Below are 17,071 nucleotides of genomic sequence, written 5' to 3' on the forward strand. Positions count from 1 at the left end.
GATTGAATAATAATTTTGAGCCAATATAAACGTTGCATTAGAATTACTTTCTACTTTTAAGCAGCACACATTTGAACTTGATCAAGGAGTTTTGCACATGTAAATGTGCCTGTTATACCTTCTGTCTACAGTAGGTACTGTAGAATAAGATTCAGGTGGTTACCTGGGTATGTTTGTGAAGTTTTGGCTTGTTAATCCGATCCAACATTTTTGGATTTGAAATTGAATCTCAAGGGTCTTTTTTTTATCATTTTGAGATGTGAAAATCATAAAGCAGTGGAAAGGCGATGTGATGTGCCATCCGTTTGTCATGTTGCCCTGCTCTAATCCCAGCCAGCAGGCCTTGCCTTTATGGGAAGGCTGTTATGCCTGTGGTCTCCCGCAGCTCTGGGAGTTCGTGCTTCGTCTGTGTGTGTGTATCTATGCAAGAGTTTGTGTGCACATGTGTGTTGTTGCCTTGACAAATCTATTCAGACCCAAACCTCCATGTCTCCATTGGTGGTGATAGTGGAGTTGTAAGGGATGGTGGAGGGCCCTTTGAAAGACTCCCCTCCTTTCTCTCCCTCTCCAGCCGCCTTCAGCCCACTGCTCCACAGCCCAGCTGACATCTTCCTCCAGACAAACTGAATGAATTAAAGAAGATACAATGAGACACTTGATGTAGCAGTCAAGAAGCCCCACTGTTTCTGTGCTGCTCTGCGCTGCTTTGCCCTCAAACTCAGACTCAGAGGAGAGCACATCTAGGGCAAAGGAAAAGATCTAAAAATACACAATATGCCACTGTTTACCAAGATGACTTTTCATCTTCCCTCAGTACTAAAGCCCCCAGCTGCCTTTCCTCTTTCCCCTCTAATCTCTTGACTGATCTTTCTTCAACCTTTGTGGCTCCACTTTTTCTGTATCCTTTCCAAATAAAGTTCTTTGATTTATGTGACTAAGCGTATGAATCAGAGTGAAGATCATTTTATTTTTCTTGTTTAAAAAATACCGAAATTATTTCCATTAAATCTAAACGTAATTATGCAATTCTAGAATATAGAAAGATAATTAATTTCAATAACATCATTTTTACTTTAGCTACTTTTATAGATTGCAAATATTCTCTTTTTTTTAAGCTTCAAAGGAGAAAAACTTTGCTTGAGAAGATGGATTGTTTACAGGGGATGTTACTTCCATTCTGGGTGACAAATAACAATCATTTTTGGTTCATTTTACAGATAATTTCTTACTTATTATTCTTTCATTGGATTTGAAGTTTAATCTAAATGAGTAGACTAAGGCTTTACCGAACAGAGAAAAGCAAGCTTACATTATAGCTGCATTTAACAGTGAGATAATAAAATGGAAATCTTTTCTTTTGTTTTGCATCCTCCAAGTGACTATAAGAATGGATTGGATTGTTTTGCCTAAAGAGCTGATGGATATAATAGGTTTTGTCAGCAAAATATTTCCTACTGCATCTATTCAATACTATTAAAACTTTGGCATTTAGGTATCTTAATTATGTAGTTGTTTATAATATAGATTTACAAATACAGGTAGATTTTATCAGATCATTTTGTCCACGTGTTGCACTTTTTGGGCTGTTTTACGTAGAAATGTTTTCTTACTTGACAGAAGAACTTACGGTATGTTAAATCCGTCCTTGAGACCTATAACTTTCAAAACAGTCTTACTTTTTTGCAGACCCTCAGAGTTCTGTTGACACTATTTGATTAAACTACATATATTTTTATAATTTCCTCTGCCAAACCCTAAACAATTTCAAAACATCTGCATGTTTTTACAATCTTCTTTTATTTCTTTTAATTTGTTCTCTATGTTTCTACTTTTTACATACCAGTGTGTCAGTTTGATGGTATTACACCAGAAGTCTCACAGATTAGTTTGTCTTGTCAATCATCTTGGGGGATGCAGAATTCAGAAGCACGTGTGCCTTTTTTTTTTTTTATTGTTGTATTTGAGTTTGAAGGGTTCACAACACGTCTTTGTTGGAAACCCTCCCCCGAAATGAAGTCACTGACCCACACACAGAAACCTTTCTGCACACACATGAACGCAAACCACAGTAATGGCTGTCAGGGGGCCAGGGTGAAAGTAAACAAGGGCAGATAAGCAGTGAATCAGAAGGACGCCAGCTGCACATTCTAATCTCTTTACATTTTTTCTTTCTTCTGTTGAACTTTTATCTTATCTATGGGAGCGTCTTCTCTAAGAATTCCTTCTCAGCCTCCCTGTCTCGTTTCCCTTATTCCCTTGTTTTTGTTCTAACCCTATGAGCCAGTATCCTGGTCCACACAGAGGTAAACACAGTTTAATGTGTTATCTACTTACCCAGTCAATAAAATCTCAGAGCTTGAACTGAAGATATTCATATGATTTGTTAAGGTTACATGAGATTCAAACCTTTTATGGGTGGATCACCTAAGTGTGAGGTAACACATATAGACCAGGAGTGATACACAAGATGGATGAAGACAGCAACAGCAGATAAAGAGCTCTCCTTCCCTTTCTGACAGTGGAGATGTCAACCACAAGGGGTTTGAGGAGAGTTGGGGTGTTTGCAGGGGGTTATGGGTCAGCAAACGGGGCAGACACCCTCCCCTCCCAGGGCAACCACTGATCAGCCATGGTAGAGGACCTCAGCTCTGCACTGCAAACAAACGGCAAGCTGTCTGAGCAGCATGTCACAGAGCTTTTAATTGCTTGTTCTTGTCTCTGTCTCCTCTTCCCCCACTGTCCATACACCATCACTACTTCTTTTTGCACATTTCTGTTTCTTTTTCTCTTCTGGTCTGCTCTCTGTTGTTTCTCCTTCTTTGGCAACATTGCAAGACTTTTCTTTCTCTGTTCAGAATGAGATTTTGTCACATTTGTGATTCCGCATTTCAGTGTTTATATATTTTGGTGTATAAGCTGTAATATCTATTTATAGACTGAACCTTTAGGAAACTTTTTATAGAAGTTGTTCTCTATCCTTTATGGAATCCTAATATACTGAAGCAAAAAAATAAATAATTTCCCAGATACCTTTTAATTTTTTTATTATCTTATTTTCTTTCTTACAGTACTGCTGTAACTGGGTATCGAGTCCTGAGCCATTGGACACTCAGCTTGAGCCTATGCTTCCAGATTGCCCCCGAGTTTCTGCAGGTAATAATCTAATATTCTGCATCTAAACAGCATATTTTGAAACATAAACACTGAAGTACTGGGTAAGAAACCTAATCAATTTAAAGACATTGGTGTAACACAATATTATAAACATGAAACAAAAATGATTTTGTAAGTAAATGTGAGTCAAGGCTGCATTTAGTGGCCTTTGAAGACGAGTGCTACAATATGTACAACTTAATGAGTGTAGTTGGCTATTTAGCACCACACCTTTGCAGAAATAATGGGTGTTAAATGGCAACTTTAAAGGGTTTTAGATAGGCTAACCAGATTTAGATTGACATTACGTATAGTTTTCCTGGATATCAAATGGAAGAACCTGGAGCGATATGACACTTTGTGGGATTTCCCAATGTAGTTGAGTGGAAATATTTTGATAAACAGTTTGTGTGTTTGAAATATTTGTCTTACCAATAAACATCCATGGACATTTTTTGCTGTATTTTAACTTGGTCACTATAAATCTGTTTAGGATTTCTAAGTGGAACTAAAGATGCAGGACTTTCAATCCTAAATACATTAAGTATAACCAACAGCAATAAATTGTTAAACTGCCCCAGCTGCTCCGACTTTGAAATAATGGTTTTATGGATTTGATTAAAATATGTTTTCCTTTTATGTAAATGGTTTAATAAATGATAAGTAATAGTGCACATTGCATAGCAGTGGGTCAGGCGCTTCTTATGTATTTGCTATTATCCAGAATAAAAACATGTCCTGAAATAGAATAACAATACATTGAAATCTAGAATGCGTATTAATTATTTTTGGGTTGATTGCATCTATTGCTTCTAACTTCTCTTTGCAATAGAAAGTGGTTTAGTTTTTTTTCTTTTTTTTTCTATATCCGTTTGTGTTTGTGTCACTAAGGCAGTCTCATAAGCCCAAGTTATCAGAGCTGACTTAGAATGATCATTTACACTCAGAATCCTAAGATTTTTCTTTTTTTAAACAAGGATACACAGAGAATTTCTCACAGAATGTTTTTTTTTCTTTTTTTGTTCTTCATCTTTTTCATCATCCACTCTGTCTCCTGTATTAATCCCCTCTTGTGGTGTTTGGCCTCCTGTCCTCGCACCCTCTCTGCGGTTCACTGGCCTTGATGATTTCATGTCTATCATGAGAATGTGTCCTTAATGTAGGATTAGGGATGAAAGCTGTAATCCCCAACATGACTGTTGATAAGAGATGATGATTGTGATGTCATCTGAAGAGCAACACACATTTAGATATGCACACAGTTTAAACCATAGGGAAGAGTCAAGCCTTAAACAGGAAGCAGCATTATCTGTTATACCTTCTCCAAGCCCCCTGATGAACTCGGCTTTGATTCACCATTTGCTATATAGACATCTCCTTGCTTTACCTTAAATTTTTTACATTGCAGCCAAAACAATTTTAGCTTTTAGTTAAGCTTTCTGCAATAGATAAACACAAATAGCTCCATGTTAGGAAAATAGAGATAACATGATGCTTAGTTTGAAAAGATTCATCATGAAACTTTTCTCTGGTCCCGTATACATGGCTACCTAAACAGACAGGTCTTAAAGGGACAGCAGGATATACTGAAGGCATATGGTGACTTTAAACAAGCTGCAATAATCCCCAACTTAACTGGAAGAATATGTTAGTAATGCACCCCATGACTTATCGTAAAATTGCAAAATAAATCTACATTAAAACAATTAGAAAGCTGACACTGCACATCATTATGAACACTCTACCCACTGTGACACATGGGGGAACATCTTGCTTTGGGTATTTGTGTCTTCAGTAGTGAAAGGTAAGCTATTAAAAGCTTATGGAAATATGAATGGATATAGCTAAATGCACAGTGGTCATGTCCAAATAGTGCAGTAAATGATCAGATCAGAATTCAATTGCTGTTTAGAAACACTCTAAATCCAATCTGCAGAGCTGGTAGAGACCTGTACTGCAGCTGTAAGTGTATTGAAAGTTGGCTCTACAAGCTGGCGAGTTAAAGGAGATAAAAAAGGTTGTAAAACCTATTGAAAATGACATATAATTTGACTTCCACTCCACAATTGGTCTCTCCTGTATGGTGGTATATCACAACAACTCCCAAACAAAATATAAAAAGGTCTGAAGGGTTGAATACATTCTTCTGTCATTCACCGTTTCCATCCCCACTATGGTTCATACCTTGTAATTTTATTCCCCTCAAAGCTCCTCACTGCCATCATAGTAAATGTATAGGTCATCTTACACATGCTCCCCATGTCTGTGAGTACATCTCTAACATTGCTATCTCATCTCTTTAACTGAAAACGGCTTGTTACACATGGAGCGGTGTGGGTGGGCAGCCTGAGCATCTACCAGTGAATCAGCTCCTTGAAATGTCATCTAGCATTCAGTACAAAATCACTGCTTTATTTCATGTTCAAATGTCATTTTCCTTTCCTTTCCTGACTTCTACATCTCAGTGACTGCCGTCACTCAAGTGACAGCTGCAGTACAGCCAAAGTAGTGAGGTCACCGTTTTTAAAACTTTTGCCATGGCCAACATTGTCCAAACACACTGCTGTTTGACACGGCATCATTTTGGTATGTGTGCACTATTGACTTGTGTTATGTTGACTCCTGCTACTTTAACTGGGCTGAAAAGATCTGGGTCTCTAGCCCACTAAGAGAGCTGCCAACTCAGCTTGTCTCTGGTCTTTTGGTGGCAGCCTCTGATGTCAAAGGTTGCCTCAGTCATCTTTGTGTCCTTGGCAGCCTGGCAGGTTCACAGGCAGCGGCCATTGTGGTGAGAGTTACAGCAGAGCAACAGAGGTGACAAGGTTGAGAGAGGGTTGAGGGAAGGCTGTCAGGGCATCGTGGAACAGAACTTCAGTCAAGCCAAATGCCACCATGGCTGCTGTTGTCTCTGTTGCCATGGTGTTTTCCTGTGTGAATGTGTAAGTGTTAGTAATTGGGGCTAAAGATAAAGCTTCTCAGTAACAGAAAATAAACCAGTGAATCCTTGCTGTCATGCCCAACATGCATGCACACATATCCAGGGGCTCACATCGCAATGTGAACTGCTGCTCTTGTGTGTAGCCAGGCAGAGCTGGGCCCGAGGCAAGTCTGGGGCTGGTGTGGAGAATGGCATATGTTCAGAAAGATTCATTCGAAAACGTCCCTGGGCTAGCAAAATATTTAATGTCTATTGGTTCTGCAGCATCATGGGAAAATGGGATAAAGTCCTAGGGTTTTGCTTCCCTTCCTCTGACTTTTTTGTACTTCTCTCCTTCCCTTGTTCTCCATGTTTGTTCATTGAGATAGTTTTCGAAATGCTAGCAAACTTTTGGAGAAAAATGTTGGAAGGAGCTTTATAGGGTCATGCAATAATATTCATAAAACATACTAATACCAAACTTTTAAGATATATATATATTTTTTATTCTTCCACTTATTAGTTTTGAGCCATTATGTGTTAAAACAATAAAAAAAAATTTTTTTTACAGTTTTTTATGTAAAAAAGTGTTAACGAAATCAAGAACACTCAAGCCCTTCAACTTTTCTGAATGACGTATGGAACAATCATCTGAAGGGATAAGAAAAAAAATCGACATGCAGGCATCTGCTGATATCAAATTTTCTTGCATTACAAATATCTTTAAATTAACACTTAGATCTGAGACCTTTGTCACACCCAAAATGAGCTCATCTATTTTTTGATGGTTAGATTTTTTTTATTTGTTGTTCTACCAACATTAGCTTGGTGATACAAGACATATTTCTCACTTTTAGATCAAAACAATCATGTGTTGTACGTAGGTCATTTAGCATTCTGTGTAATTAGTCAGAAAATGCATATTTTACCACCTTCATATAAAGGTTCTCTGATGTCCAACATCATTGTGCTTTCTTGTTGCATATATCTCTGAAACCTTAGAAAATTTGACCTGTACTGTATGTGTTCTTAATCAACCTGCACAACAGAGGGAAACATGTCATTAGAACTGCAGTGTACAATATGAATATTGTAAAGTGTGGTATATTCAGGGGGTTGGATGGTAAGACTGATAGAGATGATGGTGCAAAGTATGCTGAAATTCACAGAGATGTTAAAATATCATAATTACAGATGGAAAAACAGGCAAAGGGGAAATGTTGAATATTGTCGGCGCAATTCTATGCTATATTTTTGCTTTCCCACAATATTTAGTATCATACAGCTTTTTTCTGTAAGCTAACTTCCCCTTTATTTGTTTATTTTCTCATATATTTTCTCAATCTTCCAAGTTTTTTATTTTATTCTCTCTTTTCCATCAAACGAAAGAATCTTACATGGTCAGGTCAGTGCTTGGCATTTGGTACTGCCCTGGCACATCAGACTAAACATGATATGATGGAACCAGTCCTCTTGTTCACATGTTTCCCTTGCATGTTTCAGGAATGTTGGGAGTGTGTGTACAACTGCCAGAGATAAGGATGTTTTGGATTATCCCAATGTGTTTTCATTAAACTCATTAGACAGAAATAGGGATTTGATATTTATTCATGGTTTAGTTTTAGTTCATTCATATGTATAGCACAGGTCACCAACTGAGATCATCTCAGTACACTTTATACAAAATTGTATACTAATCAAATATCAAATTCAAGTTCATTCCCATAGCAACATATTTCAATACAGTTTGGTTTAGTTTCAAATCAAGTTAATATGGTGACAATAAAACAAATATCAAATACAGTTATAATATGTTGGTTAGTAAAAGGCTTTCTGTCTAAAGAAAGTGGTGACAATGTATTTTTTTAAACAAATAATTTGGAAATGATTCACGTTTTAGACAAAAAGTAACAGAGCAATGAAAATACCATGCTGGGTGTAAAGGATGTTTTAGTCTATGATCTTTTTTTGATGGGTTGTTTAATCAAGGAGTTTGCTGTTTCAAATGGTGGGAAACCCCCTTTGCCAATAATACGCACATACATAAGCATGCACACATACACACAACTTCCTCTTAGGTGATTATTCATTGTCCAGGCTGATCATTAATTACAAAGAGAGAGCTCTCTGAATGTAAACACTGATTAATGGCTAACAAAAGTAAGTTAATGTCTTACCTGTACTTTAATTACCATCCCTGCTCTCGTACAAGCATTGCCGCTTAAAACTGTAATTAAGCATAATGAACTGCAGAAAGGGACTTCCTTCTGATTTCATCTGCAACTATGTATACAAGCTGATACACCCCCTGCTATTATTTTAGAGTGGTTTACAATTTTGGGGCTTTCTGCATATTTTTCTATAACACAAGTTAAAATAGTGAAAAATTCTGGTCACAATTTCAAAAATGGTAAGTAGTAGCTATGCAACTGACCCAACTTTTAGGATTAAGAATGAATTTTGGATTGCTTGGAAGCTGACTTTGATCTTTCCTCTCTTAAATTAGTGTATTTCCAAATGCATTTAGTGATCTGCCAAATGAAAAAAAATGAAAAAGAAGTCCCTACAATGAAAAAAACAAAAACAAAAAAAACATGCTGACACATACAGTGACATGCCATGGCTCTATCCTGCTCTAAGTTCATCTAGACTGCTATACTCACCTCCCTGATCCACGCATTGCTGACCATGAAACACTCTAGCTGTCTGCACTTCTTCACCATGCACACATGCACATACTCACTGGCACACCACATCTGATGAGTGTTTGTATGCCTAAATTCTTTAAAAGGAAACCTAGGCCCACTCGGATGAACCTCATGTCCTCCCACCAGTGTTTTTTCAGCTTGGTGAGGTGGAAGTCGGCTGTCTCGTTGGAAGATCACAAGCAAATGTGTGTGTGTCAGTGTGTGTTGTCTTTATTTTTCTATGTATTTGAATGTTTTCTTTACTCAGCCAGCTCATGTTCAGCTAATGTTGCAGGAAATCGGTAGGTAAACTCTGGCGAACCAGTCTTTAACCTCTGACCAGGATTGGCTGAGGTTAGATCATGCTTTTGTCTGGGTCACATTAGTTGCAGACCAAATCATATTAATTTAGAAAGAGCTGACGTCAACGATTTCAGACTTTGTGTAGCTAATAGTAATGGCTGTGAGTAATTCAGTGATGCATAAGGCTTAGGCTTGTAATAACCTTTGATCACAACTTTCTCAGATAAACAGAGTACAATTAAATAGCTCTAAAGCAACACTAGCAAATGCATACATTTCTAATTATGCTTACTGTACACACTCATTAAGCATTAGCTGAGAGCTTCTCCAAAGGCACACATGATACTTTCTTAAAAAGGCAAAATGAAATATCTATTTAGCCTCCGTCCTATACATGTCTTTCGCTCTTTAATTTACTATCCATAAGTAGCTCATGTCCTTACTGTAATTACTTGTACTCAAACTCATTGTACTCATCGTCTCCCGCTTCATTCGGGACCAGGTCGTGGGAGCAGCAGTCACAGTGGGGACTTACAGACATCCCTCTCCCCAGACACCTGCTCTTGGAGAAGCCAGAGGTGCTCCAAGTAAATTGAGAGCTTTTCCTTTTCACTCAGCTATCGCTTCCCCATAACTGACTGATGCAGCATTTGCAGTATAGCAGCAGCTGCACTGATCCTTCTATCGATTTCCCACTCCATTTTCCCCTCACTCATTAACAGAAACCCAAGACACTTGAAGTCCTGAACCTGAGGCAGGAAGTCTCTTCCCAACTCCAGGTGATTCTCATCAGAGACCGAATGGCCCCTAGTAAGGTGCTGCGACTCTGTACTCCTGAAGCACCCTCAACAGGACACAGTGAAGGACACGGTTGAATACCTTCTACAGGTCCATAAAACACATATGGACTGGTTGGGCAAGCTTCCTAAAGCACCCTGTTCAAATCCCACATTATGACCAAAAGATTGAGGTGAATGACATCACCCGGAACGGCGGAGCCGGCGTAGGTACCAGACCTGCTTCGGTGGTCTGTGATTCTAGTGATTCTATAACACCATCGTTATAGAATCACTATGACCTAGATGACTGAGAATCTTCATCAACTAAAAGAGGTTTAGCTACTGTGTAAAGCTAGCCACAGCGCTACTCAGCTCTCCCCCTTTATTTCATGGTCTAACAGTAAATTTGTTCACCAAAAAAAGATTTTTTTCAGCTTTATCAATCAGGTAAAACTTCATCAGTCATTAAACACGCTAACGGTAGATATGCTCCCGACCAGACACATGGACACTGCACCCAGCCAGGCCTGGGGTTGGGGTTAATCGGCAATCACCTGGTGGTCACTTTTTTCCTTGCGGTACCTGTCCAGGACTAGCCCAAAGGAGTGACGCAAGGCCATCCCTTAATGGGCTCACCAGCTGCAACAGGGAACCATGAGGGAAATGTGCAACGGGGACTGGGCAGCTGTGAGAGGCGGAGGCCTTGACAGCTACAGTATATCCATGAGAGCAGAGTAATTACTAGGTTTCTAAATTGAAATGTATTACTCTTTGTAAATTTTTAACATATGTCTAAATATCAAATCTTATCATCATGTGTTATGTCTTTCTTCTGTTAGTTACAGTTTGTAGTGACTAATTGTCATAGTAACTTGGATCTGCCGACTGTGAAGCTAAGTATACTTTGATAAACTGTACTTTGAAGAATTTTGAAAAGGAAATCCTTCACAAGTTCTCAGCAGTGATCACCTTGAACTTAAGAATATGCTTACCTCTTAAGATAACAGCCCTAAAATACAGATCCATTAAATTAGAATTTTAACAAAAATATTATTTATTTCAGTGAATATGTCACTTAGTTATAGAAATTAATTTAATTAAATTAAAAGATAACGAAATAAAATAGAAACTCATAAAATACACAGGATTGAAATAGTATATGAGACAGATAAAAAAACAAATGGTAAAACTGAAATTTTGGCTTATGTTAGGATTATATGTATTTTATGTATCTGTATCTGCCCAAACGTTTTTATTTTTTTTTTAAAGTTATATTATTTTTCCAAATGGATGTCATTTTAACAGTTTTTTTTATTGAATATGAATTACACTATCATGTTGGGATTTCTTCAAAATTGAGTTTCAAATTAAACTCATCTGCAGAGAGCATGAATTTCCAGATGCCTCCAGGTATATCGTCATGTGGGGAATCTTAAAAGGAATTCAGTATAGTGGTGCATGAAAGTCTTATAAAGTTTTCTTAAGTTAAACAAAATCACTTCAAGATAATAAAAAAAAAAACATTTGAGAAAACAGAACTATTGAGAATTGTGTTTAAATTTCATTATGAATAATATAAGTTAATTTTTTTTCATTGTTAAGGATTTGGCATAATGAAATTAATTATCCCTGCAGTAATAGAGAGAAGGACACACTTTTCTGAGAACATATGATGATAAAAATTTTATCACTTTTAAAATGAATTGCTTTAAAAACTGAAGGTTAAATTGATTGTATTTCTCTAGAGATGTGCCTGGGAATCATTGTAGATTTTTTTTTCCTCCTGCACCACAGAAAGTCTTTCTTAGGGGCTTTGTATTATCTACTGTTGCTTAAGCTCTACCTTGCATTTCAGACTGAGAACGTAGAATATCTAAAGATCCAGAACTTTCAATCAATAAGTGAAAGTTCAACAATGTTCAGTGAGACGCTTTTAATATATGCCTCATTTCATTAAGGATTTAGAATCTCATCTCCATCTTAGTTACCCAGCCATGCCCTTGTGGGCCATTCTGTTTCACTCTTTAGTAAGTCCTCCGATTTGGCCACTTGTTCCTTTAGTACACACCCTTCAACCAATCACTTAGACAAAAGCTGCAATGGTTGAGAACCTTGAAAAAAGTTGTGATACATCCTAACTTTAAAAAAGAAATGTTGTAATGGTGCTATCACAAATATGGATATATTTCATTAGCATTTGTTACTGACACAAAGCAGCATGCAATTGGGAAGCAGTACGAAAATGTTTTGTTTGTTTTTGTGTTTAGCCTCTTTTTAATCCGGTAATCTCTCAATAAAATGTATTGTGAACAGATTTATTCAGCAGTCTTAATTATCAAGTTAGGCCAAACTGTGTCTCATTTAACCTCAGTTTAGATTAAGCTATTCTTTGAGACCTCATAGGTTTGTTAACGTGATTGAACAAATGGCAATCCAGAAACCAATGAACACAGCAGACATGTTTGCGTGGTAAGGAAATTTAAAGCTGGATTAAATTGTGAATGGATGGACTGATGCATGGGTGGTTTGTCACTACAAACCTACCTAGTCCAAACTGTCTCCCTAAATAGGCAGGGCTAGCACAAAGATGATCTATCAGTCATAGGCAGATCTACTGCATAGGGTGACAAATGCCACCCTAAATGACAGCCTTGCCACCCCTACTGCCACCCCAGTTGGCTGTAGGGGTGGCGAGGCTTATAAATGATGGATAATTTGAGAATTACGACTGCTAATTTCCAATGTCGGACTGCACTGAATGCAGCACGAGATGACGCGAGAGCGACTGAGACTCATTTGTTTTGAAAACCGAATGAGGCAAAGCGAGGGATCCAGGGGTCATGGGGACAGGAGACACTGGATGAAACAGGTAAAAACTGATTAACTATCTATAGAGAAATTAATTAATAATGAAAGCACAATGTTGCTAGCATAGCTGCAATGCTGATTTTGAGATGATAAAAATCAGGTTGCAGAACGTTATTTTTCTAACTATGATGTTAGTTAGGCCTGACGTCTCAGGCTCATAAAGACATATTTGCGGTCAACTATGACAGAAAAGAGACTATCAAGTTTAGTTAAACTCAAATCAAAACGCATAAAGGCATTGTATCTAAATAAATTTGTGAAGCGTTTTGCTGAGCAACATGGAAATCGCCACAGTCAGCTGTTATAGTCATGTTAACTTTATGTTATGCTCTCTGGTGAGCCTTTACAGAGCTGTTACATTTTGTTTTGGCACCTGAAAATCTGATATTTACTTTAATAAAACCAAAAATGTTAAAAGTAAAGTTAAAAATGTGATACTGGTGTAAATCCTGCTTAATATGAAGCAGTGTTGTTTCTTTTTTTGTATATATACTATGAAACTATCCAGAAATGACCTGTATGAACCTACTCACAAAATGTTTTGTACTTTTTCAGACTGGAACCAAAATTTTTATGTTGCTTTTTTCAGATTTGTGGAGATTTTGATGTAACATACAGTACCTGCCTTTTTTTTTATTTGTTGATACATCAGCTCTATCTACAGCATATTTACATGCATGAAATGTCCCTTTCATGATGCCTTAACTGATGTATGTCAAGTTACTGAGCAACAAATGGGGTAAATGTGTGTTCAGAGTAAACAATACATGGATGTCTGGTTCCTTGTTTGGGTGCCTTGACCCATTTGATTCTACTGTGTAGTAATGCTCACTTTAGTACAACTCAGTCCATAGATCTCTGATGGGTAACTTTTTCTCTCTATAGTTTCTTCTTGTGCAAATGCTGCAAAGCTGCCTCTCTGACAGTCAATCTCACACATCTGCGACTCAGCACCTGTGTCTTACCTTAATACCTTTCCTGTGATAATGCCCCTCTAGAAGTAGTGTTATCATTCTTCTATCTCCTATTAAGTGAGATCACATTGTACGATGTATTTCTAATATGAACTGTTTCACATGAAACACCAAACTGTGATAATTGTGATTAAATTCATTGTAAAAAAAATGCCGTATGTTGCCACCCCTCAAAAATTCCTGCCCCCCTCTCGCCACCCCATAAATATTTTTCTAGATCCGCCCCCGCTATCAGTGCAGCCAAGAGGCTCATAAATACTCCTTAGGAGTTACTGTCAAGGGGATGGGTGAGAATTAAGCCATTGTCAAAACAACACCAGGTGACCTCCCATTGCTGTTTACCACAAGTCAATAATTGAAACATGTTAAAGATGGTGCTTTGGTCAGATTAGATCAGATGTAAACTTTTTAACCACAGAGAAAAATATAATATATATATATTTATATGAAGATTAATACTAGATATTGTACCACACCATAGGAACCTTGGTTTTGATAGTTAAAACTGGTTGGGATATTTTTCCTTGGGAATGTTAATAGATCTGAATTCAGGTTTATTCTGGCAGGAAATCAATTAGAGGCTTTAAATAACATGAGAGTGATTTGGCAGTTTTCCTCCTAACTGTGTGATTACCAAAACCATAAATACTGTTAAAAAAAGTAGCTCAGAGCATATTTTGGAATGGCTCTCTCAAAGTCCAGACTCAAATTCTAAGGCTAGACTTGAACTTGACTAAATTTAAGCTGTATTTCGAAAAAAAATGTCAGTCTTTAGATGTGCGAAATACTATATGAAAATGTTTCGACAAAGAATTGGTACCTTTTATATATGATGTTTTAACATTATGTGTTTTCATTCTTATTTTTATCTTTTTTTAAGTACCCACAGCAATAGATGTTTTAAATTTTGGTTTTGGAGCATACCAAGGTTTGCTAATTACTGAATGTCTTTATGTCACATATAGAACTGATATTTGTTTTAATAGGAATACCTTGTTTAACTTAAGTATGATTGAAAGACATCCTTTATCACCACAACAATAACTGTCAGCTTTGGTAAACTTTCAAAGAATTTTCAGTTTTTACATGGCAAGTTTTGTGTCCTCCATCAGTAATGTGGGTCCGATGGTGGCGCTCCTGTGCTAGACTCAGTAGAGCTGGCCACCTGCTGCTTTGAAATCCTCAAGCCTCTTAGCTTCCGTGAGTAGTGTCCATCTTTAGTCACTCACAGGGCATCCCCAGATTAGTACCCCATGGACATGGATCGCATTTACTTATACGGCCTCCTCTCAGTAAGTTGATAAAGTCTCTAATCTGCCTAGCCTTTCCTCCTGACCTCAACATGTGACAACCACTAAGAAATGTAACACACACTTTGTTTATGTACAACCTGGTGACGTTTTAAGATGATCTAGGCTGTAGTTAAGAACATTCTCAGCATGATCTTATTCAGAGTTGGAATCTTTCTGGGATAGTGGATAGTTTGGCGTTTGCAATATAGTCGAGAAGTAATACTACAGGAAAAGCATCCATGCTTCCTGTGGCTGTAACTGATTTTAGATAGACTCCCTGGTGTGCAATTAATCCAATAAGCGAAGAGAAGCACAGTGAATCCTAACCCATAAACCACTATTATGAGTTTAGCTGTTGCCTTTATCCTGTATCCTTCCTTTTGTCCTTTTCCTCCCAATAAGAAAACATGACCTGCATTTCTGCAGTTACCACTGGAATGCTAGTCTTGGGTCTCCACTTTTTGTCATGGCTAAGTGCTGGGCAGTAGTCTGGTGGAAACCAAAGACATTGTTATCCAACAGGTCATAAATGCTAAGGAAAAAAAAAAAAAATCTTTAGTCAGATTTGTTGTTCTTTATGCTTGGACATCCTTGTTTGGTAGTTCTGTATTTTTTCAATCCTCTTTTTGCACAGCCCTTAAATTATTGCCAGAATGTGTTATATTTGATTATATTCTATCACTGCAATTTAATCTTCTTTTTTTGCCAATTGACTTGTGCTATGAACCTCAATAACTCCACAGAAATTGACTGTTTTATTTATTTATTTTCTTATGTCACTGGCTTGGCTTTACTATATCAAGGTGCCTATATCATGCAAAATATATATTTTGAAGCTTTTGACTGCATTATATATTGATATTCCTTCATTAATATCTAGCACATAGCTTGATTCACAGTTAAAGAGCAACAAGGTAAGAATGCCCCCAGCAGGAAGAGCCCTCCTTAACCGTGCTGTGTTTGCGCTGTACATGCTCACTTTCTCCAATCATAGAGAAAGTTAGTGCAGAATTAGCATGGGATAACAGTACTTCTTGCCTTAGAAAATAATTTCCTTTGTATCCTTTATTAAATTTAATTTATTGTGTAGAACCACACAGTGAAGGACCAATCAGTCACCTTAGAAATTAATGTCACTCATTTAGAAATATGGCCTTTGGGAAAAAAAATGAAATATGGCCTTTGAATGCTTTGTTTTTAAAATAAAAAAACATTGAAACGGTGTAATAGATTTATCTGTGGCATAGGAAGCAGAAAGTGCTTAGTTTGTCTCCTTATTTTGCCAGGAGGTAATGAGATAGACTGTGCTAATCCCTCACTGATGCAATGACTGCTGATCCTCAACATTGCTTTCCTCCTTCTGTTGTTTATCTACCAACATCCTGTGACCATCCCTGGCATCTAAACACTTTGTGTAGCTCTGATTGACCTTTAACCTGTGGGTCAGCAAGTTGTTCAGCTTTGAAATGGATCTAGTGACAATGGGGATATATATATATGAATATATATATATATATATATACACTTTATACAGGATTAAAAAAAAAAACAATATACACTTAATATACATAAAAGGGAAATATTAAGAAGACGAAGTATTGGCTGTGCGTAATGATGTCCGAAGCCATAGCTTAAAATGGTCATCTAAAAATTTCTTTCCTGCTGCCATCTTCTCTGTTTTTTTTTGTTTTTTTATTGCAGCACATAGCAACAGTTTTCATATACAAAGTTACTTTGGAAGTAGAGAGAAAAAGGTATTGATCCACACTGCAATGTGCTCCCAAGTCTCCCCTATTTGTTTGGGATAACATTTCCCTTTCAACACTTCATGCTTTTGCTCAATGTTTTTCTCCAAGTTATGGTACTTTTGCGCATTCAGATCTCTATATGAACAGGCTGCCACAGTCAAATGCTGAAGAACTAGTAAAATGACAATAAGCAAATAGAAGATGGTAAATGAGGGGTTCAAATGTTATATTTTCTAACAGTTGATTTATTTTAGCTGTGTTTCATCATCATAATACACATTTCTTAATCCTGCCTAAATTCTGTAGTTAGTTCATTGCTTTCTGTTGATATCCTTTGTAAAAAAAAAAAC

The 17,071-nt window shown here is 37.2% G+C and overlaps 1 protein-coding gene across 1 annotated transcript in view; it reads left to right on the forward strand.

Moving 5' to 3' along the window:
- Positions 1–17,071, forward strand: part of fam172a (family with sequence similarity 172 member A) — a 202,268-nt gene that overhangs the window by 141,489 nt on the left and 43,708 nt on the right. Inside the window, exon 10 of the mRNA XM_038269803.1 lies at positions 3,069–3,153. Within this exon, the coding sequence (XP_038125731.1) occupies positions 3,069–3,153 (85 nt within the window). The remainder of the gene's footprint in view (positions 1–3,068; positions 3,154–17,071) is intronic.

Source organism: Cyprinodon tularosa, unplaced genomic scaffold (assembly GCF_016077235.1).
Source record: "Cyprinodon tularosa strain WSP-4 unplaced genomic scaffold, ASM1607723v1 ctg74, whole genome shotgun sequence".
NCBI classification, from domain to species: Eukaryota; Metazoa; Chordata; class Actinopteri; order Cyprinodontiformes; family Cyprinodontidae; genus Cyprinodon; species Cyprinodon tularosa.